The sequence below is a fragment of the Lithobates pipiens genome, unplaced genomic scaffold (assembly GCF_037356315.1).
Source record: "Lithobates pipiens isolate NorthernLeopardFrog02 unplaced genomic scaffold, aLitPip1_a1.2 Scaffold_30, whole genome shotgun sequence".
Taxonomy (NCBI): Eukaryota; Metazoa; Chordata; class Amphibia; order Anura; family Ranidae; genus Lithobates; species Lithobates pipiens.
Genome location: NW_027507791.1, coordinates 108,851,473 through 108,878,053, shown reverse-complemented (window position 1 = coordinate 108,878,053; position 26,581 = coordinate 108,851,473). Strand labels below are relative to the sequence as shown.

Genomic DNA, 26,581 nt, shown 5'->3' with positions numbered 1-26,581 from the left:
GGAGGGAGCGGGGTAGAGCCACACTGTGCCCTTCCATAGACGCACAGAGCCTGGCTCAGGATCAAGCCTGCACGAGTTCCCCCATAGCAAATTGCTTGCTATGGGGTTGCACTCTAAATAGAGGAGAAGCCAAGAGTGCCTGCAGAGGACCCCAGAAGAGGAGGCTTAGGGACGCTCTGTGCAAAACCATTGTATAGCTTTTAGTATAACATTTTTGTTATTTGTTTAAAACAATTATTTTCAATCACTTTAATTTTAATTTGCAAAAATAAAGCCTAGTGTACTTACCCTGCTCTTAACATCTTTAAGCTTAGGAAGGATTTCTAGCCCAAATCCATCTGCTTGCCCACGTGTTCGGTTACCTCCATTCATATAGTTTCCAAATGCAAGAATAAGACCCATGATATCCTTCACACTCTCCATTTGCGTGACTCCCTAGAATATAATTTGCACTTTAACACACATGCCACTGCTCTCTATTTCTAGCCCTTTACAGGAACTTAATATATGAACATGCCACAGGACATGCAACTGCTGTGTACACCCAGGTTTCAGAATTCAACAGCACAGCAGATGCCCGTCTAACCCGTTTTCCACTCCATGTCATTCATATCAAGCCAGAATCGTCACAATATAGAAGATGGATGTACTCAAACTTTTTTTTTTTGCTGTATTTTTTTAGTAATGAAAATAGGTGGAAACTGGGGACCCTGTTGTAGAATTACCAATCCTTTTAAAAAAGTGTTGATTAGCTTACTTCTGCCATATGGAATGATATTAGCAATATGTAATTGCTGCAAAAACAACTGCACATGTACTGTAACGCTAGGTTTTCCATTCAGGCTTTAAAAATGCACATACCATATATATATATATATATATATATATATATATATATATATATATATATATATATATATATATATATACTCTCGAGTATAAGCAGTTTTTCAGCGCATTTTTTGGCTTAGACCCCCCCTCCCGCCTATACTCAAGTCAGTCGTACCCTTTATTACTAAAACAGCGCGTGTAACAGCGTGCGTTTCCCGATGTGTTATGCAGTCTGTTTGGCCATCTATTGTAACAAAGCATTCCGCCTCCTTCTCGTCCGTGCTAGAGGAACACTGATACAAAGCTGGGAAACTGTATCAGCGTTCTGTCTATCAGAGATAAGGAGGCGGGGCTTTGTTACAATGGACGGCTGAACAGACTGCATAACAGCGGGAGAAACACACTGTTTTAGTAATGAAAAGTATGACTGCAGATGGGCACAGTGACACTACAGATGGGCACAGACTTCAAATGGGCATTGTTTAGCCAGTAGCTGCTGCATTTTCCCACCCTAGGCTTATACTTGAGTCAATATGTTTTCCCAGTTTTTTGTGGTAAAATTAGGTGCCTCTGCTTATATTGGGGTCGGCCTATAAGCAAGTATATATGGTACCTATAATAACTAGATAGTTGGCTTCTTAATCACTATAGTGTGGCATTGATGCTTTGCACATCTAGACACTTACATTGCATGCCCTGATGACTATGTCTATTTTTCGCCGCACTGAGCCAATCCCCTCTGCAAAGACTGATTGGAAAATTATGCACTTCGACCTCTCTGTAAAATTAGGGATTTGAGAAAGTTCATAAAGGAATCTAGGAAAAAAAAAAAAAAAAAAGTATATTTACTATATGTTTGCTTGAATTTAATAATAAAGTCCAAAAAAAATCAAAGCATCTGCTTGGAGTTTGGTATACAATCTTACTGTTCAGGCTTGTCCAATAACTTTACATCTTCTGCCGTGGAAGTCTCATAGTGCTTGCTGATGGTTTGCAACTCCTCTTTTTGTGCACGCTGTGAAGCGACAATAGAATTATGGCTTTATTCAATAGACATCCTACTCTCAAAGCTGAACTCCTAGGATGATATATTTTACATACTTACATTGGGCCAGCTTGGCCCAATGTATTATGCATACTTGATAACTGATCAGCCTCTGTTGAAGCTGTAAATAACTGTAGTAGCTCAGGCTACTGCAGTGATGAGCACAGTCTTTTGGATGCTGGGCCCAATGGCAGACCTTCTGCATATCATATTCAGTCATTCTGGAGATTGTGATGGCACCGCTTCTCCTCTACCTTGTCCTATTGCTTCAAGAAAAATTTAAACGGACTGCCTAAAACTAAAAATGAATGGTGAAGAGGAATTTCACTGGTACTGTTAAAACGTACACATTTTAAAGGTTTCTTTGAAGAATGCTCTAACTAATAAAACCGTTTTAAAAAGATATTCATGCAATTACACACAAACTACTTACATTTTCATACAAGGCTTCCAATGTCTCTAGATCCACCACAGAATCGTCTACATTTAAAATAGCTGCAAAAGAATTAAACAATTTCATATATTACTACCACTATTACATATACAACCTTATCATATAGTATTAATTAAAAAAAGAAAATGGCTAGCTCTTACCACTTGGCACAAAAGACAGCCAATAGTTCATTTTAATTAAAGTGGTTGCAAACCCTCACATATACCCAGTGAAGTGAACAGACTCCGATGATACATAGAGATTAAATCAAAATCTCCCTACGTAAGTTTTACATGTATATTTGCTGTCTTCAGCTTGCTATATTCTTTAGAAAGTGTACATCGCATACAACTTTTTACTTCCTGTTTCAGCACTGGGAGTGAAGTCTTGGAGAGGGGGTGTGTGTCTTTCCATCAGCTGACACACACACACCCCCCTCCATATAGGCAGAGGAACAAAGATACATACAAGGCTGTGCTGTGATAAGACAAGCTCTTTGCTTATCTATTTATAGCACCCACCCCGACACAAAGGTTAACACATTTAAAGCAGTAGTAAACAAAAAAGCGTATACATTGCAGCTTACCAATCCTTAAAGAATAACTCCACTTTTGTTGATAAAAAAAAAAAAAACTTCCCCCCTTGGTAATTATATACATTACAAGAATTTTAACAAACTTTATTGCAGATTCCTACCTTTTGTTATTCTGAAGAAACCACTATGTGATGGTCTGTGTCCATTGAGTCTAAAGGGAGTGGTTTCATAATTATCAATTAGCTGCAGCACCTGCAGGGCACTAATGAGGAAAGCAGCTTGGTTTGCATCCCTTTAGACATGATTTCCTATTGGGGAGTATCTCACCAAAAATTTAATTTTTGTTGCAGGGATGCCCAAAATCTGACTTATATCTTTGGATCACTGATTTTCCCAAAAATCTGCCCCATCACACAAGCAGGAAATAGTTTTTCTGGGGGGCATTTTGTGTACAGAAAACCTCCAGGAAGCATTTTACAGAAAATTACAGAACTGCAGATTGAAAAGGAAAGGTAATTTTTAATAATATTCAATTACATTATGACTGGCGTTGCAATTGTATACGTTATATTTACAATTTTTTTCCCCCCACGAAAGTGGAGTTATCCTTTAAGCCCCTCTATTGTTCAAGATGCATAGCTCAGGAGGAACAGCATCACTCTCCTGAAACTACAGGTATAGCGGCCTTCTATAGAGCCATCAGATATAAATAATAAAGCCAAGCCCAGGAAGTGCCATGCACCTTACTGAACTTAGCTCATAGTGTGCCTTCATTTTCATAATTTCACTGCAGAGATGTGAATTTTAGAAGAGCATTCTTGCCTAATGAAAATAACAAAAATTCTAAGCTATACTAATCTGTACAATTTTTTTTCGTTTCTTCACATATTCTGGTGTTCATATCCATGACTGTCTTACATGTACCTTAGCCACATTCACTTGGGTATGGTCCTTTGGTTCCTATTGGTATAATCTTGTTGTCTTTTACTCCTTTTACTTAAATCTCCTCACTAGGTCTTCACACCATCATTATTATCTGCAAGCTCTGTATAGCACACCCCCTTTCTTTTCACAGACTCCCTTGGAGCCTTACCTTTTGTTACCACCTACACCATATGGAGAACCTAACTTTCTGGGGAGGGTGTTTGAGCGGTCGCCCCATGTGCGGTGTGGCTTCCTCAGCTTCCGGACCAGACGACTCATTCCAGTGTCTCTCCTCCCCCTCCCCCCCCCCCCCCCGGTTGCAGCGTTTTTCCAGTCTCATGTAAATAAGGAGACTAACAATTTCCATTGCCTTTTCTTGATACTGGAGTTCTTACCAGAACTTACTGGTATATATATTTGTTTTACAGACTAATGGATGCATCCATTCCTGAAGAAGTGTCTTTACACAAAACGCGTAGGTAGGATGCAACCAAGTTTTAGTTATTAATCTTTGTAATTATAAACACCCTTATAATTTTCTATTCTCTTACATGGAGTACACACTCCATACATTGTTAACTGGAATGTGCTGCCATTTTGGTTTAACGGTTGTATATACATGCACTATCTCAATATGTTTTTATGTCATTTTCATATATGTCTATGAACCGTACTTTAACAATTACATTGTGTAGTGGCTTTTAATGTACCGCATACTGAGTGATTCTATACCCTCTCATGTAAATAAAGTCATTTTGTCCCTATATATATATATATATTTTGTCTTGTTTAGCTGCCCCTTGCCTCATACAAACTCCCAATGTCTTTTCTATTATTCATTTGAATCAGGGACGGAGGCACACATATGTATACCTCATTTAAAGTCCCAAACCTTTTCCATTCTTTCTTTTTGTTAATCTGTACAACAGAATGACAAAGAACAGATGGCCAAATTTAACATCCACACAATAGATAAAAACTTTTTTTTTACACCACACTTAAAACTGCAATACATTTTTAAGCCGCGTACCTTTATCCCATTTGCCAGACAACGTGACAACCTTTCAGGCCTCACACCTCTAACAGTCTGAAAAGTGCTAATGTTATGAAGCTTGTCTGCATAAAGCTTGCCATGTAATGCAAATTAGTCTCATTAAAACCAGTCTCCCCCTGGTGGGTTTTCACTTCCCTCCAACGCTCACTGTCAGCCTCCTGAATATCTCACCTACACCTCCCAATAACTCCAAAAGGAAGCAGACGCATGCTGTGCGAGGCTGGTAATTTTATTGGGTTCCACAACCTTTAAAAAATCCGTTACAAGCCTGGTCTGGTTTCTGAGATTCTTTTTTGCAGGGAAATTAAGGCAAACATTTTTATGTGGCCCAACAGTGTCTGTTGGCTGGAAGAAGAATTTATACACAGCAGAGTCATTAGAAAAAAAACCTGCTCCCATTAGGATATAATAGCCGTCACAAGGGACACAAAGCAGAGCAGGATTCGGCTCACAAGCAGGCACTCATAAAGTAAAGAGAAAAAATAAAAAATAAAATGTCTTGCCAGTTACATTTCACACGCTCTGGTTATTAAACCATTTCAATTTGAAACTTTCCTTCTCGCACCCTAAATTTAAAACGATTATACAAGCCCCTGCTCTCTGTTCACCTTGTTGCTTATACACACTGAAAGAGGCCACCAGAGACCAAGAGTGAGGAGGGAAAATAGCAACTAGGGCAGCACATACAGTCCCAATGTTATTAACTGTGTAACTTATTGGAGATGTAATACAAAAAATGTAAAATGAAGACACCAATACAATCTGCATTACTATAATGGAATTATAATGTGCACAGGTACAGCGATTACAGAAGTGCAAAAGCATTGATCTACGGTAAATCAAAAAAATGAACACCTATGGCTCTATGGAAATAAGTGTACACAGCTAAACAGCTTTGCTTTGAGTTTGTCTTGCACTTCTAAATATCACTTAGAATACATGCTGTCCTAGACACACAAACGTCAACACCCCTGCATGCAGACACTACACCTATATCACAAAGCATATTACTATGCTATGAGAATGCTGTTGGCAAGCAGTAAATTGTTAATTACATACTGTCAGAGGCGGCTCTAGGGTTTGTAAGGCCTTAGGCAAAAGCTAGACATGAGACCCCAATCACGCCCATAATGGAAAAAATTATAAATGAATAGTATAAAAATTGCATACATTAGGAGCCTTAAATCCTATGAACTATGAATTCACAGTTTCTAGAATTTTCTCTAGAACAAATATTTATTAGGATTTTTATAACAGCTTACCAGTAAAAATCCTTTTCTATTGAAGTACATCACGGAACACAGGGCTATAATTACTATGTGGGTTATAGCCCACCTTCAGGTGCTGGACACTGGCACACCCTAAACAGGAAGTTGCCTCCCTATATAACCCCTCCCATACCGGGAGCATCTCAGTTTTGTAGCAAAGCAATACACGTGTATACCAGAAAGAGGAGCGGGACCCTATATGTCCCGTGATGTACTTGAAAAGAAAAGGATTTTACAGATGAGCCGTTATAAAAATCCTATTTTCTTTAATTGTCCATCACGGGACACAGAGCCATAGTAATTACTATGTGGGATGTCCCAGAGCAATGCCAATTGAGGGGAGGGAGACAACAAAAGTAGGGCACCATGATATCAGAGGACTTATACTGCTGCCTGCAGTACACTGCACCCAAAGGCAACATCCTCATGTCTTTTTACATCCACCTGATAGAATCTTGTAAATGTATGGATTAAAGACCAAGATGTGGCCTTGCAGATTTGAGCCATGGAGGCTTGGTGATGCCTTGCCCACAAAGCACTAACAGCCCTAGAGGAGTGCGTTTTGATTTGAGAGGGTAGAAACTACCTGTATAAACCATAAGCTAGAACGATCACTTGTTGAATCCATTTAGAATAGTAGATTTCCATGCTGCCTATCCTCTTTTAGGACCTTCAGGCAATACAAACATCAGTTTTCCGAACCCGAGCAGTCATCTTTAAGTAGACTGCTTTCACCACATCAAGAGAATGTAGTGATTTTTCTTCCATAGAACAGGGTTCTGGAAAAAATGAAGATAGAATATACTGGTTTTGATAAAAAACCTGATATTACCTTCGGTAAAAAGGTAGGATGAAGATGCAATACTACCTTATCCTTGTGAACAATAAGAATATGGCTATATGGCTCTTTAGAAGAAAAAGCAGCCAATTCTGATACCCTTCTTGCAGCAGGTATGGTTACCAGAAAAAATAAATAGTTTCCTTGTCAAAAAAAACCAAGGGAATATGTCATATCAGTCCAAAAAAAAGCTGTTTTGTAATGCCGCCAAAACTAAGTTCAAGTCCCAAGGATTCACGGGTGACGTAACCAGGATTAAACTGTGTTACCACCTGAATACAGTTTTCAACCAAAGAAAACAAAGCAAGTGGCCATTGAAATAATACCGATAAGGCTGAGACCTGTCCTTAAAAAGCACCCAAGGCCAGCTTTTTTTCTAACCCCATCTGCAGAAAGTCAAGGATTCTACCTTTGACCTATTTCCTGGGGTGAAAACCCTGGTTTCACCCCAGTAGACATATGCTTCCCAGACGCCATAACATATAATTATGGAGGCTGGCTCCCTTGCATTAACCAATAGAGTCAACTGAACCTGACAGCCCACGTTTCTTGTTTGGGTCTCGATAGCCAAACCGTTAAATTTAGCGTTGTAAAGTAGGATGGAATAATGGACCTTGCAAAAGAAGGTCTGGCCATGGGGTAGGGTCCAGGGGTCCCCTACTGTTATCTTTACGATCTCTGCATACCAAGATGTCCTGGGCCCTCGGCTGGGGGTCACAAGAGTCACTGACTTCCCTTCCTGCTTGATCCTGCGAAGAAGCCATGGACGCAGGCAGAATAGGAGGGAATGCATAAATCAATAAGAACTGATTCCACATGAAAAGCAAGGCATTTGTTCCACATGCTAGTGGATCCTTTGTTTTTGACACAAAGTTGTCGATTTCCTTGTTGAATCTGGACGTAAACAGATCTATGTGTGGGACCCCCCATCTGACATATTGACAGGAAGATATCGGGGTGAAGGAACCATTCTCCCAGAAACATCTGCTGGGGACAAAATTAGCCCACCTGCCAATTTTCTATTCCTAGAATGAAGACCGCCAATAAGCAAAGTACATTGTTTTCTGCCCAAGATAGTATATGATTCAGCTCTCTCTGGGCAGCACAACTTCTTTTGCCCCCTTGGTGATTAATATAGGCCATTGCTGTGGCATAGTCGGATTGAATACTGGCAGGACAATACCGTAAACTGAACGTTCAGGCCCTCAGAAGCAAGTGCTCTGCCTGAATTTCTAGAATGACAATGGGCAAGGCCATTTCTGATCTGAGCCCCTTTCATGGTCATGGAGGTTGTCCATAGCAATCAAAAAATGTCAGTTACATCAAAAGTGGTTATAGACCAGCTAGAAAACAGTGATAATAAATTAGAATCAATTGCAGAATTGAGCGATAGTAATTTGTGGGTAAATTCGTCATCAAACACTAAAAGTAATGACAGCGGCAACTCAGCATATTTCAGTGTTTTTGATTTGATTACATTATTGAATAATTTTATTTGTTATAGTTATAATATATATATATATATATATATATATATATATATATATATATATACACACACACATACACATATATATACATACACACATATATATATATATATATATATATATATATATATATATATGTTATCATTTATAATTTCATATTTCTAATTTTATCATACTCGGGATGTCTATTAGACTCTTGTTTGGACGGATTTAAGTGAATTATTCTGAAGAATTACAGGCCTACAATATAATACGCCAAATTTCCATGCAAAATAACTGTTTCAGCACCAAAAATCTGAAATACTCATACCGCCAGGGATGTTAATAGGAATTACAACTTTTTATTCGTTGGATCCCTAAGCATTTGTCTGCCAGACAAGTCAAACTCTTATTCACAGAGGATATAGCAGCGTTAATTGCTGGTATACAATACTTAGTGAATTTCCCCCACCATAGGATAAAGTGTGAAAACTTTTTAGGAGGGAAAATAATGCTTATCTGGGTGATCCTCTCAGATGCAAAGAAAAACTTTTCCAACAATGAATGGACAGGAAAGGGCATGCACAGCTTGAGCAGGTTTTAGCAAACCCAAATACTCAGTTAAGGGTACATAAATGTGGAGCAGACCATTCAGCAAGAAACTGCACCATCAATCTTAACCACTTCCCACCCGGCCAATGCATATATACGGCCGGGTGGGAGCCGTCTACTCCTGACAGGCCGTTCAGGAACGTCCTTCAGGAGTAGCGGGATCGCGCGCGCGCTCGCGCAGCGGCGCGATCCCGATGTGCTCGTGTCACCCGGACACGGCACATCTCAGATCGGCAGGAGGGCTCTGTGATTGGCCCTCCTGATCACATGACGGCCGTGTCCAATCACGGCCGTCATGTGATGTAAACAAACAGCCGGTTGCTAGGCAATCGGCTCTCCTCTCCTCACACGGAAGTCACCGCTGAGGAGAGGAGAGCAGAACGCTGCAGCCGGCTGATGATCAGTGAGTATGGGCTGCTTTTTACAGCTTTTTACTCACTGATCATCAGTGTAGTGTAAACACACAACACACCACACAGTACAAACACAGTCCCCACATATGTCCCCAAAACACACATGTCCCCAAAACATACATGTCCCCAAATAATAAAAACACATGTCCCTAATAATAAAAACATGTCCCCCACATATGTCCCACTAAAATCACATGTCCCAATGATTATCTGCACACATATGTACGTGATCACCTGCACACATATTTACATGATCATTTGCGTACATATGTCCGTGATCACACAAACCAATTATTATACACTTAACGGAATTTTTTTTACCAAAAACATGTAGCAGAATACATTTTGGCTTAAATTTATGACAAAATTTGATTTTATTGGATTTCTTTTCAAATAGAAAAAAGAAAATATTGTTTTTTTTCCAAATTTCCGCTATTTTTGCGCTTATATCGCCAAAAAAAAAAAAACGGAGTCGTGAATAAATAACACCAAAATAAAGCTCTATTTGTGCGAACAAAATGATAACAATTTCATTTGGGTACAGTGTAGCATGACCGCGCAATTGTCACTGAAAGCGCTAGAGCGCTGAAAATTGGGCTGGGAAGGAAGGGAGTGAAAGTGCCCTGTATTGTAGTGGTTAAGATTGAAGCTGATTCTCCTGCATTTGACACCTCAGAAGAGGAGTTATCTGCCCCACCAAGGTCTCCTGGGGGAATCAGTCTTCTCCTGCCCCTAGCTCCTCAGTTTGAGGGTCCTGGGTAATGGAAGAGAACCTGTTGCATTTTGACCCAAACTGGGATGCGATTAAAGTCGCTAAATTATAAAAAAAATTTTTTTAAACCTATCATGGCTGGGGAAAAAAAAAAATATATTTTTAGTAAAATAAACAGGGGCTGCAGTGTTGAACAGCTGCAAACATTTCATGGCCCAGATGCTCACTCGGACCAGCCACTCCCTCTCAGGGGAGGATGCCATTTGCAGAGATGAGTAGGCTTTCCAGAGCTTGATAGAGACCCTTTTAGCTTTTTTTGGGGGGTGTTTTAACCCCCCCTTTTGACTTTAGCCCGATTGCACAAAGCTTTGCTCTTATGTCTATCCAACAATTTTGTAGCCAGCACTAATGGAGTTTTTTTTTTCTTAAAACACACTCCTGCGTTGGAGGACGCCAAGCTAAGTCCCGCCCTCCACCTCGCATCTTCCTGGATCCTGGACCTGTAATAGCACCCCACCAGTAAAAGTTTATGGCCTTAATACCAAAAGTACTGGATCCCGGGGTCCAGCTCTCTAAAAAGAGAAGCGTTTACAAGCAAAGACCTTGTTTGTTCAGACACAAGGCCCAGGGTACCATTCAATTTGGGCTAAAAGACACTTTGAATGGATCCGGCTGCATTGCTAGACCCAGCAAGGATTGCTCCAGTGGAGCTCAGCACATCTTTACACGTCACCAAAACCTTAGACACCGGCAAAAAAACTGAGATGCTCCTAGTATGGGAGGGGTTATATAGGGAGGCAACGTCCTGTTTAGGGTGTGCCAGTGTCCAGCACCTGAAGGTGGACTATAACCCACATAGTAATTACTACGGCTCCGTGTCCCATGGTGCACGATTAAAGAAAACATATTTCTCCATTTACATGAAGGTCAGGGTAATATAACCCAGCTGGCACAGAGTTCCCCCTTACATCAGAGTCCACAGAATTCCCCAGGTGACCAGACACGGAGATGGTCAGAGAGTGTTGGGACATACAGGAGATGAAAAAATATGAAAATGAACCAAAGCGCCAAAGGATGAAAATAAGTAAAAAAACCTCATGTATGTGTTAGCATGGATAAAGAGAACGAATTGCTTTACCACATAATTAAAGAAGCTGCAGTGTGAAATTGGTGTGAACAATTAATAAATGATAAAAAGTATACCGCGCTAAATGCTAATAAAAATGAAATACAGGTAATAAATGATACACTGGTAAAAATTAATAAAATTAATCAAACCGTCCCCATTGAAAAAAAAAGGTGCTTGTGCTAGTGAAGCAATATCCAATGCTGTGACTTATAATAGAACGGATGATTCCGTGCTTCTTAAGTGCTTTAAATAGAGTGCCCCCCTAATAGATGTGCACTCACCCCTAGGAGTGGGCCGACTATCACTAGTTAGGTCAAATGTGCCTGGAAGTGTGTCACGATGAAGTGACTCAACCCCTATGCATTTCGGCCTATCAGATTGGCCGTTCTCAGGAAGTTACATAGGCCGAAATGCATAGAGGTTGAATCACTTTATCGTGACATACTTCTGCCCACACATTAAATCTGGAAATCAAGCCTTCAATGAGCCAGCAGCTGCATGAATTAACCAGGTGGATTTCACGGATTTACTTATACCTGCTGTTCATTCCGGGTGCCAGGACATTAGGCACTCATACATCTGAGTTTAATACCTTTATATTTTTTGGAATAAAAAGCTCTTTATCAACAGTACTGCGCAATGAGGCTTTTTCTATTATATCTATATGAGGAACATTCACCGCTGCCAATCATCGGCCCAGAGGATATCCATAGGGGTCGCCCCAAACGGGGCATTTGACCTAACTAGCTATAGTTGGTCCACTCCCAGGGGTGAGTGCACATCTATTATGGGGTCACCCTATTTAAAGCATCCATCTAATATTCAAGTCACAGCACTGATATTGCTTCACAAGCACCTTTTTTTCACTGGGGACTGTTTGATTCATTTTATTAATGGTTATCAATGTATAATTTATTACCTGTATGTCATTTTTTTTTTTTTTTTTTTTTTTTAGCATTTAGAGGTGTGTACTTTTTATCACATACAGGAGATGGTCAGAGACCGTGCGGACATGATACAGGAGGAGATGGTCAGAGACCGTGCGGACATGATACAGGAGGAGATGGTCAGAGACCGTGCGGACATGATACAGGAGGAGATGGTCAGAGACCGTGCGGACATGATACAGGAGGAGATGGTCAGAGACCGTGCGGACATGATACAGGAGGAGATGGTCAGAGACCGTGCGGACATGATACAGGAGGAGATGGTCAGAGACCGTGCGGACATGATACAGGAGGAGATGGTCAGAGACCGTGCGGACATGATACAGGAGGAGATGGTCAGAGACCGTGCGGACATGATACAGGAGGAGATGGTCAGAGACCGTGCGGACATGATACAGGAGGAGATGGTCAGAGACCGTGCGGACATGATACAGGAGGAGATGGTCAGAGACCGTGCGGACATGATACAGGAGGAGATGGTCAGAGACCATGCGGACATGATACAGGAGGAGATGGTCAGAGACCGTGCGGACATACAGGAGGAGATGGTCAGAGACCGTGCGGACATACGGGAGGAGATGGTCAGAGACCGTGCGGACATACAGGAGGAGATGGTCAGAGACCGTGCGGACATACAGGAGGAGATGGTCAGAGACCGTGCGGACATACAGGAGGAGATGGTCAGAGACCGTGCGGACATACAGGAGGAGATGGTCAGAGACCGTGCGGACATACAGGAGGAGATGGTCAGAGACTGTGCGGACATACAGGAGGAGATGGTCAGAGACCGTGCGGACAGACAGGAGGAGATGGTCAGCTACCGTGCGGACAGACAGGAGGAGATGGTCAGAGACCGTGCGGACATACAGGTGATGGTCATGGTAATGCCAAGCAGAAATTCTTCATCTCACCTGACTATCAAGTTAACATCACATTGCAGCAGCACCTGCCAAACACTGGAGTCACAGCCACAGACATTCCAGATGCAAGACAGGACCTCCGTCCCCTACAAGCAGGAGAAGTTGATTGTCCACTTTGAGCGCCCACCCTGCATTGCATTCTGGGATGTGTAGTCTCTGTAGAGCGCAGGCACCACCCAGTGGAGTCTAGCGTGTGCTGTGGAAAACCACAACTCCCATCATGCAAAGTGGTTCCGGGTAGGACAACGGTGGAGCCTGCTATTGGCTGCCGCCGCTGATGGGGATATTACAGGGTAGAACTTCTAATGTGTGCCGGTGATGTTCTGTCATGCTAATCTGACAGAACTCTGGACCACTCACCCTGCCAGCCTTGGGACACCGATCACAACTGGGGGACATTCCCTTCCACTCCCACACACAAGTTAGGCAACTTAGGCGGCCGTGAGGCCCCTGAACATGCAAGGCCTTAGGCAACCTCCTACTTTGCCTAATTAAAGAGCCTGCCTCTACATACGGTATAGCAATATACTGTCCAGGGTGAAAGACACAAAAAAAAAGTTATATATAAATATATATTAACTCAAAACAGCACCATCTATTGCTTTTTGTCTCTTCCAAACCTCCAGATAAAAATTTTTTTGCTGCTGTAATCTAACGTCCTTTTATGTTAGTTCTCCATGGACGCACTGTATGTAGGAATCAAATCACCCTTCTTGTTTGCTCCTGAGATAGACTATGGATTTGTAGAATCCATAGAGCAGTGTACATGACCGCAATGAATGTGCACTGCTCATTCCAAACAAATGGAAGTGGAGGGGAAAGTAGATGTTTGCAAGCTCACAAAAGGATGTTACAAGGAGGAAGAAAAGCACAGCAAAAACACATTTCATGAAAAATAGATTACATTAAGTAGTGGCTGTGTATGGATTAATTTGGAGAATAATGGTATATTAGTTAGGGTCACTTTATTAACAGTTATTAGAGTTAGACATTGTTTTCACTACCTACAGCCTCCCTATACTCAAGTGTTCAAAATCGACCAAACACAAAAACTAAATAAAATGCTTTTTAGTGTTCTCCCCTTTTCACCAAGACTTGTAGGCTCAGCAAGGCAATGCAATGCACTGTGCATGTAACTTAACACTTAAAAAAGCAAATTAATTATCCTGTATTAAGAATCAAGAAAACACTTTCTTGAAACCACAGCTTTAGGATTATCTCGTAGAAGAATATACTGGCCTTTCCAAACAAGTTTTAAAGTTCTGCAACATTTTTCAGAACCCTGAAGTCAGTCCCTGGAACTCTGAATTCTAAAGAGAAATAAAACATCAAAGGAGTTTTTTATACTATTCAATCTGGTTTGGCTGAAATTAAAACTCATACGAGCGTCATGTCCAATTAGCGTAACAAGAGGAGAATGCAAATAACTGCACATTCCAAAGCCAATAGAGTAAATAAAGAAATGCAATATTTCGATAGGAAAACAAAACTTTCAAATCACTGTTCATCCACGTAATCCAAATTTATGCCGGCGTTTGGGAAGAATAAATACCACAGCTTTGATTCACTAGGATAAACCGTATTTAGGAAGTATCAATGCTCAGCATTTACAGATGCAACCTAAAACAAATAAGTGGGTTAGAAGAGACTGTGCCTCAACAAACCTTTACAACAGCATGGGGAGTGTAAGGATGTCATACAGTACTCCCATAGGCGTGCGCATGGGGTGTGCCTGGGCACACACTATTGCCCAGACACATCCAGCACACCCCAGGGCTTTTTTTTTTGTGGTGCACCAGGGAGCAGATGACAAATGGGAGTCCAGCCTATACTGGGATTTTTAGTCCCATGGAGGGGAGGAGCAATAATCTCACATACTAGGGAAGGGGGCTGGTCATATAAAATAAAAGACTCTGATGTGAGGGGGCTGCTATGGCTGACCTGACCCCGATAGAAATACCTATTGTCTGGCATACTGGTTTAAAAGGGGAATTCTGCAGACTCGGGGGTAAAGGGAAACTCTGATGAAAGTGGGATCTCAGTTGACTCTGTGGTAACCAGAGACCCCCCCTAACATCAGAGGCCCACCTTACATCACAGTCTGCAGAGATACCCTTTGTGTCAGAGGCTCCCTTACAGTGTATATAAAGGGGGACTTTGATGTAAGTGGGGACTCTGGGAACCCTGATATAAAAGGGAATGCTGAGGACTCTGGTGTAAAAGGGAACTTTCATATAAGAGGGTCTTTGGTCACCAGAGTCTATAACATTGTTTACATCAGATTTTAAAGTGTAAAGGGGAACGCTGGGGATTTTGATGTAAGGGCTCTCTGGGAACCCCGATTTAAGGGAAGAACTGCGATAGATGTAGTAACACTATTGACTCTGGTGTAAGGGGAAATTCTGTGGACTCTGATATAATGAAGGACTCAGGCTTGAGGGGGGCACTGTGGCATATGTAGGGGCACATTCACAAATGCTTTCATTTCTTTAGAGCTATCCGCACACAAATTCTTCATAGAGCATTTTTTTTTGTAATAAATTTTTATTAAAGCCCGGGAGGGCAAAGCTCAAAAATAACATTGATACCATACAATCATAAATAATTCCATATCTCCAACATGTGAAATGTCTAACAAGAGAAGCATCTAACAAAAGCATTATGAGTTCACGTAGATGAAAGTAACTGATATGTCTAATACGCTTGTCTGCCAAAACATGAAACTGGTAACTATATAAAAATGATGAAATAGTAGGCAGCCTAAACTCACAGATACTTTTCTTGAGGGGTGGGGGTGGGAGCCAGGGCGTTTTCAGCAGTTGAGGCACCATACTCAAGAGTGGGAGAACACAGCGGTCAGAAGGGGGTGTTTTATGATCCTAGTAAAGTCAGCCCCTCATCGGACACATTGAACATATTCAAGTCTCCATTGCTTGGAGTGTTTTTCCGGTCTATTCTGTGCCGTGGAAATCAGGTCTTCCATCTTTATTTCCTCCACCTTGTGCAGCCAGCTCGCGATAGCTGGCGCTTTTAGAGTGAGGGAATGCAGGATTAGGCAGCATTCAGCAGGTGACGCAATTGATTTTTGGTAATGTTTTCCAAAAAGGGTAGACACATGGAGGAAGAAGGCAGGATCGTCAGGTATCTCATGCTTCATGATTTTTTGAGCGACCCTCTGGACCACTATCCAGAAATGTTTCAGTTTGGGACAGGACCAAAAGATAAGTAGGAGCGTTTCTCTGTCTGGCATCTCCAGCAGCGATCTGAGGGGTTAGGGTATAACTTATTCAAAAGATGTGGTGTATATCACCTTGCTAGTATTTTATAATTGGTTTCCTGTAATTTTGTACAGATCTATGACTTCAAAGAGAATCTAAAAATAAGCAGTTTTTGCACAAACGGAAGATTCAGTTGTTCCGAAGGGGTCACGAAGAGTAGGTTTTGGATAGCACCTGCGGTAGTGTCCCTACATCTAAACAGTAATCCTCAGGTTGTTAAACTGCGGTTAAATCTCTGGGGGTTTGGAAGAGAATGCAGAAGTGGTACAATTGTAACGCCTTCCTGAAAGGAAGTTTGAACTGTCCCGATTGACTTGTCAGTGATGTAATAGAGGGCCAGCTGTCTGTGGTCAGGAAATGCGAAGCTTGACTAAGTCCATCTTTTTTTTTTTTTTTTTTTATTATTAATCTTTATTAAATTTTCACATTTATACAGACCACATTTTAAAATAACATTACCAGGGTTCAAATACCTCTTTCTTCCCTTCCGAGATCTGAGTTTTAGAGTTCTAGGAAGGGAAGGGGGACATGAAGATACATCCATACATCACATATAATTAGCAAAAAAAAAAAAGCACATTATCTAAACAGTACCATATCCCCCCTTCTCCTACCATCACTATTTTTGCAATTCCTACGTTTTTCCTATTGTTATAACCCCACCCCTCCCTCCCATCCTTTCTATCAACCCCGCCCCCCCTCCCCTCCCCTCTTATATATATATATTGGTGCTTTTATCCTACAGTATAGCATAATTGTGTTATAATGATTCCCGAACCTTTAATGTACCCTACCCTACTCCTTCCCATTACCCATCCCCCCTCCCCCTCCCCTCTTCCCTTTCCTATCATGGTTTAAACTGGGGTATGCATCACTTCTATCCACTCTCGCCAGTTCCTATTAAACTCCTTTAAGTTATTTCGTTTTGCATATACTGCCCTCTCCTTACATAGATAGTCATTTACCGCCCTTGTCCAATCCTCTACTGTAGGGGGTAGCTTTGATTGCCATCTCCTAGCTATCATCCTTCTAGCTTGAAATAAACATCTTAGGATTGCCGTTGTTGTTCCCTTCCTTTCTACTTCCTCCTCTCTGTAACCTAAAATGCACACTATGGGATTTAACTCTATTACCGTCCCAAAGACCCTACTTATTATCTTTACCACTCCTTCCCAGTATCTAAATAATTTGGGACATTTCCAAAGCATGTGCATTAAATTCCCTGACCCCCCACACCTGGGGCAAAAGTCATCTGTTCTCTTACCAAATTTAAATAATTTCTGGGGAGTATAGTATGCTCTATTAATTACCATTAAATGGGAAATCCTCTGAGGAGGAGAGACCGAGACCTTTGGGCATGCCGCTAGGATATTTTTCCACTGTACTCGTGTTATATTACCTAGGTCTTGCTCCCATTTCCCTTTCTCAACCCTCCCTTTCCTCTCACTATTAATCTGTTCACCCAGCTGGGCATAGAATTTAGATATTAATCCTTTAGTGGGTCCTGCTTGTGCTACTGGGTATAGCAAGGGCATTTCCTCCCATGTTAATAACAGGTTTCCAAACTGGGTCCTTAAAGCATGCCTCACTTGTATATAGGCATAGAATGAATTTTGTGATATCTTAAATTCTCTTTGCAGCTGGTCGAAGGATTTAATACCCCTGCCGCCATATAAATGGCTTAGCCTTACAATGCCACATTTTTCCCAATCTGCAATTTTTCCAACCCGCCATATTTCCTGTAGCTTCTTATTGTTCCATAGAGGCGTATACTTTGTTATTTCACTATATCCCATTTTTTTTTTAACTGTACCCCATAGCTTTAACATCATTTTTACTGTAGGGCATCTACACTGGAATGAGTCCGCTTCCAGGGTCTCAATCAGGGTACTATGTGGGGAGCCTGTTAATACTAATCTCCCATTTGGGGTTCCTCCGTTCTTCTCATCGATCCCCCCTAGCTGTTGTAATTGGGACGCCCAAAAATAGCACTCCGGGTAAGGGACCGCGAATCCTCCTTCCTCTCCCGGTAGCTGAAGCATCCGCAATCTCAATCTAGCCTGTCCTCCCCTCCATATTAGCTCCCTAAACAGCATCTCGATTTTATCAAACCAGCTTTTGTTAATCCATATTGGGGCATTGTGTAATATGTATAAAAGTTGGGGCATCCATATCATTTTTATCAGATTGCATCTGCCAGCGACCGAGAGAGGCATTCGTTTCCATATAGCAATTTTTTGTTTAAACTTAGCCAATAATGGGACTAAGTTATGACTTATATATTGCTTAGGATCCCTTGACAAGGTTACTCCCAGATATTTCAACTTATCCACTATTGGCATTTGGGGGGTTCCCAGGGCCGTTTGCTGAACAATTGGGTCCAAAGGGAGACATTCCGATTTTTCCCAATTTATCTCCAGCCCAGTGAAGCCTCCAAACCCTTGCACCAGTCCCATTGCCCTTGGTAGTGAGTATCTCATATCCCCTAAGAACAATAGGATATCGTCTGCATAAAGTGAGATTTTTTCCTCTCCAGTTTTTCTTACAAAACCGACAATATCCCGGTTTGCTCTAATTGCACATGCCAGGGGCTCTATGGCCAATGCAAAGAGCAGGGGTGATAATGGGCACCCCTGCCTCGTCCCTCTCCCCAACTCTATTTTCCCGGATAACTCATTATTAATTTTTAGTCTCGCACTAGGTTTGTCATATAGCATCCTAATCCATCCTATAAAGGAAGGACCCAGGCCAAATTTCTCCAAAACTTTCCATATATATCCCCATTCTACGCTATCAAATGCTTTCCTTACATCCAATGCCACCACTGCACCCGGAGTATCGTTATCCATTGGGACCTGCAAATTCAAAAAGGCTCTTCTAATATTTATACTCGTTGACCTGTTGGCTATAAACCCTGTTTGGTCCATATGGACCAATCTTGCTATGACTCGATTAAGCCTAGTCGCTAATACCTTGGCCAGTATCTTTGTATCGGTACACAGGAGAGAGATTGGCCTATACGCTGCAACATCTAAGGCGTCCTTCCCTTCTTTGTACAACAGGGTTATAACCGCCTCCATCATTGATGGAGGCAATTTACCCTCCCCATATGCTCCTCTTAACATCTCCAGGAGTTCAGGAATCAGTATCTCGCCAAAGTTTTTATAGACTTCAATCGGTAGTCCATACGGCCCAGGCGATTTCTGATTTGGCATACTCGCAACTGCTTCCTGAAGTTCTTTCAAAGTTATTGGGGCTTCCAGTTCCTCTCTTTCTTCTTGTTTCAAACATGGTACCTCTAATTGACCTAAAAATGCTTCCATTTGCTCATCCATCCCCACTTTTTGTGCAGTATATAGGTTTTTATAATATCCTTCAAATGCTTGGCAAATACTCCCCGTTTCTGTTATAACCTTTCCCTCAGATATCCTAATCGCCGAGATTGAGGAAGGACCCGAGTTATTCTTCACCAGTTGTGCCAACATTTTTCCCACGCTTTCCCCTTCCGCGAAGGAGGCTTGGCGTTGGAACATATGCTGAATCTCTGCTTTCTTTAGGGTTAATAACCTAAGTTCTTCTTGTTTATCTAACCAGATTTTTTCTTTGCCCTGCGTGGGGTCACTAATAAAATCTCTTTCAGCCTCTAACACTTCTCTCCCTATTTGTACCTCCTGTTCCCTAGATTTTCTGTTTATTTTTGCTATTGATTGGATCATAAGGCCCCTTAGGAAAGCTTTCAGAGTATCCCACAGGATCCCCGATGTTACTGTACCCCGGTTATTTTTTAGAAATTCTTTTAATTCCCACTGTATTCTCTCAGGGCGTTCTTCTGTCTCTTTTTTTATCAGTTCTAACCAGAGCGGGTTCACTTTCCACAACCTCTGTACCTTACGTTCTCTCATTTTTAATACTGCTGTCACTGGGGAATGATCTGAAATCCCCCTGGGCTGATATTCAACCTTTTCCACCATTTGTAAGGCCAGGTCATTCCCCAGTATCATATCAATCCTGGATAACGTAGTATGTGTGGACGAGTAGCAACTATACTGCCGAACTCCCGGGTTCCCAATTCTCCATAAATCCCGTAATCCTACTTCTTCCAGGTACTGTCCCAACCTCCCCTGCCAAGCTGGTTCCGCCAGTGTTTTTTCTGGGAATCTATCAATTTTAATATCCAATACCGTGTTGAAATCCCCTACTATTATTATAGGGACACCATCTATCCCCACTAAAAATTCCTGTAATTTAAAAAGCACTTCCATTTTAAATGGTGGAGGGATGTAGATGTTTGCCAGCATACATTCTCTATTTTCAATTAGGCACTGTAAGAAAATGTATCTGCCTTTTTCATCCAGGCTAACCCGTTTGCATACAAAATTCACCCCCGTTTTTACCAAGACACTCACCCCTCTGCTATATGTCGAATAAACAGAGTGATATTGAAATTGATATTTTCTGCTCTGCAGCCGGTATATTGTATCTCTATTTAAATGGGTCTCCTGTATGCAGAGCAACTCTACTCCACATCCCTCCAACAAGGATAGCACAGCTTTTTGTTTCAGCCGCGTCCCCAGACCCCTCACATTCCAGGAGCCTATCTTAATTTTACCATCCTGCATAGCCATAAACAAATAAAGAGGAGAAAAAGAAAAAAAAAGAAAAACCTAAGGTAGTAAAGAAAGAGAGCGAAATAACCAGTCTACTGATGACACTATTAAGAACCATTTGTCTCCCAGTACCCACCAACTCCCCTCTAACTTCTTTTATTACCTTATACCACACTCCCCATATATTACTCCCTTGTATGATAACAAATTTATTAGGCGTCACCATTAACTCGTATGTTATGTGTCTTTGAATATACATTATACTATATGATTGTTTATTACCATTTTCCCCCTTGTGACCAATACATTTTCCTTGTTTTTTACCACCCCAAGTTTTACCACCCCACAGTTTGTGTCCTTTTTTGCTTTGAATTATTTCCTGTACTCCATTTATTAGTGCATACTTATATTTTTTTTCCCCCTTCGACCTCCCCCCTATTTTCCCTACTACACCCACCCCCTCTCCCCCCTTTCTACCTCCCTCCCGCCCCTCCCCCACCTTCCTAGGTGTTACCCTAGGGGCTATTAGTGACCTTATACCACTCTCTTCACAACCTATTTACCACCCTCACCTAGTGCGCTCGCCGTGTATTACCTCCCTCCCACCCCCCTCCCATACAGACACAGACAGCACACACCCAGCAAAAAAAAAAAAAAAAAAAAAAAGAAACCCCAAAGACACACATACTTCATCCCCCCCTCTCCTTCCATCTTCCCATCCCACTCAGTACTAGAAACCCCAGCAACTACAACTTTTCTTTATTTTCTTCTATCCATTTTTCCACTTCTATCGGGGAACAAAAAACCTGAGTATGCCCTAGTGCATTAATCCGTAACTTTGCAGGATAAAGCAGAGCATACGGCACCCTGAGCTTCTGTAACCTGCGTTTCACCTGGAGGAACTCTACCCTTTTTCTCTGAAGTTCTGGGGAAAAATCAGAATATAATGAAATTCTAACACCCTTATACAATACATTCCCCATTTCCCTTGCCTTCCGTAATAATACCACTTTATCTTTATAGTTCAGTAATTTCATTAATAATGGCCTAGGACGGCCCCCCTCCAATGGTGCTCTAAAGGGTACCCTATGCGCCCTCTCTATTGAGAACGCTGTTGAAAAAACATCCCTCCCAAACAGTTCAACCAGAAGATGCTCCATAAATTCAGCAGGGTTTACACCCTCACTTTTTTCCGGAAGTCCCACTACTCGCACATTGTCCCTCCTGAGCCTATTTTCCATTTCGTCCATTCTTGTTCTATATCCGCCGAACTGCTCCTTCAGGCTTTCTATTTCTTTAATTAGGAATGTTGTATCGTCTTCCAATCTGCTAGTCCTTAACTCAAGTTCTGTCGTCCTTTCCACCACTTTCTGTAGGTCTTGCCTTACCAGCATTAGATCTTCCTTCACTCCCTTCATTTGATTACAGAGTTCTTTCAGTGAGATGTTACATGCGTTTACGGCCAATAACACGTCCTTAATTGTTGGCTCTTTTTCTAACGGAGGAGAGTCACCCGTTGTGATCTCCATATTCTGTTCCCCTGCACCCGCTTTTTTATTAACTGAGCATTTGGCCACTGCTCCGGCCTGCGTATTAATGTTAATATTCGATTGACCCATGCTTTTCCTTTCAGATATTTCTCCATGCTGCCCCTTTGTCTGCCCTTTTTTTGGAGGGGTCTGCGATGACTGTGCAGGGTTATGAGCATATTGTTCTAATTTAGCTGCTGTGGTAGGCTGTTGCGAGCTTTTTTCCCCTCTTTCCTTTGCAGAACGCAAGTGCTGCATCTTAATTTCCTTTTCTCGCCCCCTTCCACAGAACAGTCCTGGATATATCGTATTTTAATATATTTTTAACTTTTTAACCCAGCCGCCCCTCGCTCAGTTGATCGCTTAGTGCAATATTAGCCGTATCTTATAACCAGTTCTCCAGTATTCACTTCATGTATCACCAAAACTTCCTGTTTTAATGCTTCACAGCAGGCATTTATTTGCACGCACTTAGTTCAGATACCGTTCAACCAATTGATTTTTAGAGCAGCCACCATCCCTCAGTTAATCAATTAATGCGATACTGATCTTATCTTATAGTCAGTCAGTCCACAAGCACTCCATTCACATATCACAGACTTCCTGGTTCGCTGCTTACAGACGTTCGTTTTTACAGCAGGTACTTCTTTGCTTATACTGCCTGGGTTATCATTCGTTCGTCTTAGAGCACAAAACGAAGCAATGAGTTCCAGGGAACAAGAGCTATAGGTCCTTCTCACCCCCGGCCGGCGCCCTCTTGTTTACTTGTTACCAGTTCTCAGGCATCGCTATGTCCATAACTTGCTCTGCCAGACCTCCACCTGCTATGCCCCTCACACCTCCGACTTCTTCCCCCCCCCCGCAATCCTGCCGCTTACCTCCTTCCTCCTATCGCGGCTTACTGGAGAGCGGGAGGGCCTCTTGGTGTCCACAGTGTGCGGCGTCTCTTCGGCAGGGTTCAAAAGCGTTCGGCTTGGTCGGGGGTACTCGTGCTTCTTTGGCCGTGCTCGCTGGGGTTCAAGACCCGGAAGTAAGCGTGGATCTCCGAGGGCTCGGCACGATCGTACAGTAATGCGCTGTCACTCCTCCTCCCGTCCAGCTTCAATGTACAGCTCCAGCCCACCGCACGCTACGTCCGACCGTGGCACTAAGCGCTCCACGCTCTCATCGAGGGGGTCTGGGAGAGAGTCACACACGGCGTCTCACATCTCTCACTCACTCCATCTTGCACATCCGGTCACGCCCCCTCCTAATGACTAAGTCCATCTTTGAGCAGGGTTGGAAAGTCGCGTGTTCTCAGTCCAGGCATGAACGCCGGGTTACCAAGGATTGGAAACAGTGGGGAGTCTTGAGTCGAGAGAGATGTGGAGAATACAGCCCTTTAACATTTACGAAGCGTGTTGACGATTAGAGGGCGGGTTTTGAGAGTCGGAGGTAGTCAATCCAAGCACCACAAGGCACCTTTCAGAGGGATGTCTGTCTGCGACTGTTCCAGTTGCATCCAAAGTTTTACTTTATAATATCATTGTCAGTCTATATACCTGCCGAGGTGTGCTTAAAAGTATTTTCTTACATCTGGGAGAGCAAGGCCCCCTAGATGCTTGGAAAGTGTAAGATGGCGCCTGGGAAGTCTAGGTTTTATGTGCCCATACAAATTTAGTAAAGGGTGTACTTGTTTGAAAAAAAGGGCAGGAATCTTTATCGGTAGGGCTTGAAATAAGTACAGATATTTAGGGAGGATACACATTTCTAGCAGGTTGCACCTGCCAAACCATGAGTGCATTCCTTTGTGCCACTTATCTAGTAGAAACTGAGTCTTAGTTAGCAAAGGTGGGAAGTTAAGTTCATATGTACAGATTGCTGGGAATACAGATGCCAAGATATTTAAGGGCTGTGTCCCACCATTTAAATTTAAAGGTGGTCTTCAAAGACGCTAAAAGAGTTGGGGCTATCTGGACTCCCATAGCTGCTGATTTATTGAAGTTTATTTTCAGATTGGAGAGTGTGCCATAATCTTCAACTTCTTGATAAGATTGGGAAAGGAATTCGCCGGGTTGGTTAGAGAGAATAAGAGACCATTGGGCCTACGTGGATAATTTGTATTGTGTGGTACCAGCGGTTAGTCCCGTAATATCTGGATTCAAACAATTTTACAGAGGAACATTATCAGAGATAAGGCAAAGAGAAGGGGAGAGAGCAGGCACCCCTGTCTTGTACCATTTTTCTTTTATAGGGAAAGAATCCGATAGTATTCCATTGGCTTTGACTTGGGCTGTCAGCGTTGAATAAAGTTTGGCAATCCAATGTATCATATGATCGCCAAGGCCTATATGTCCAAGAACCAAGATCATAAAAGTCCAGTCAACATTCTCAGCGTCTATGTTGAGGAAGATAAGGGGCGTATGAGTTTTGGAGGCTATATTGACTAAATTAAGTGCGTTGATGGTGTTATCCCTGGCTTCTCTCGTGGGAATAAATCCCACCTGGTCTAAATGTACTATGTCTTGTAAATGTTGTGCTAATCTAGTTGCCAAAATCTTCGTGTAAAGCTTTAGATCTATGTTCAATGATCAGTGAAATAGGTCTGTAGTTGCTACAGGAGGCCGGGCCCTTTCCTTCTTTTGGTATGACTGAGATGTGAGCTTACAGCGTATCCCTCGGGAGTTCCATGTCTGCGTTCCCGAGGGATACGCCGAAACAGTTTTCGACGTATAGGGGCCTAAATAGTGGGAGTAGCGTCTGATAGTATTGGAGGGTAAAACCTTCTGGACCAAGGGCCTTTCCCGGCTTCACACTGCCAACTGCCTGCTGTATTTCCGCTAAAGGTGATGGAGGCGTCTCATTTTTCCCTAACCTCCGCAGGGAGCTGGGAGATGCGAGAAGAGATGTAGTCCTCAATCAATGTTTGCGTAGCTCTCTCCGGCACTAAACTGTATAGGAGAGTAGTAAGTCTCTGAATTCCTGTGCTGTCTAGGTAGCGTCACTTTACGGCTGTTGGAGATTACATGAGGGATGTATGAGGTAAATTTGTGGTCTCTAATTGATCTAGCCAAGGTCTTCACACATTTATCACATGACTCAACCATTTTGCGACAGAACTGAAGTGCTGCTTTAGCTTTATAGTGTAACAGGTCTAAGGTTTGTTTGCGGAGGGACAGAAGTTCTAGTTCTATGAATGCCCATTTTCTTTCCAGTTAAAAGAATCTAAATGTTAAGAGTAGATGTTAAAAAGAATTCGGCAAAACAAAAGCAGAAACAATATCCAAAAATCTAGGAGTGTGATACCAGTGGAACCAGAGAGGTCAAGGACTTTCCCCTTCTTAGTTTTATAGTATACACAAAGGAGGCACCCCACTTTCCAGAGCAAAAAATAAATAAATTCTGATTTAAGCCTGGCAGAAACTGGGGGTTGGCTGTTATAGGCATATGAAGGGAATTTGAAAAATATGTGAAGTCCCCATATACCTTAAAGAGGAGCTCCAGTTTTCACCCCCAAAAAATTGAAAGTCAGCAGCTACAAATACTAGGTGCTGACTTAATACAAGGACACTTACCTGCCCCTGGATCCAGCGCTGTTCTCGCCCAAGTCAATTCTTCAGCTGGCTTCAGGTGCAGACACTGGCATCTTCACTCAGGGAAACAGACAGGGAAGCCTTGTGGCTTTACAGCCAGCTTCCAACTGCACATGCGCATTCCTTGCATTAAGGAAAAAACGTCCAAGTATTTGTATTGCCCGTTCACCTCCCTATATACTTACACAAGTCCAACCTTAATCCAGCATTGTGCCCGTATGGGCAGAGGTGGCAGCATTGGCTCCTACTGCCGTCAATCAAATCATGTGTGGGGGGGGGGGGGCTGATATATGATGCCAATTTTTTTGGACCAATATGTTTGGCTGATTTCCCTTTTTTTTAATGTTCATTTCATAAAATCTAACAGTTATGTAATAAATGATACAGAAAATTTCTTAAAATAAACATTAACTGCTTCAGCCCCGGAAGATTTTACCCCCTTCCTGACCAGAGCACTTTTTACAA

The 26,581-nt window shown here is 42.2% G+C and overlaps 1 protein-coding gene across 4 annotated transcripts in view; it reads right to left on the bottom strand.

Annotated features, from left to right (window-relative positions):
- Positions 1 to 26,581, bottom strand: part of FMN1 (formin 1) — a 549,096-nt gene that overhangs the window by 109,546 nt on the left and 412,969 nt on the right. For all 4 annotated transcript variants that reach the window (XM_077464743.1, XM_077464745.1, XM_077464744.1 and 1 more), the window contains 4 exons: positions 2,310 to 2,371; positions 1,758 to 1,846; positions 1,518 to 1,647; positions 289 to 435 (listed from right to left, as the gene is read on the bottom strand). In XM_077464743.1, coding sequence (XP_077320869.1) covers positions 289 to 435; positions 1,518 to 1,647; positions 1,758 to 1,846; positions 2,310 to 2,371 — 428 coding nt within the window. The remainder of the gene's footprint in view (positions 1 to 288; positions 436 to 1,517; positions 1,648 to 1,757; positions 1,847 to 2,309; positions 2,372 to 26,581) is intronic.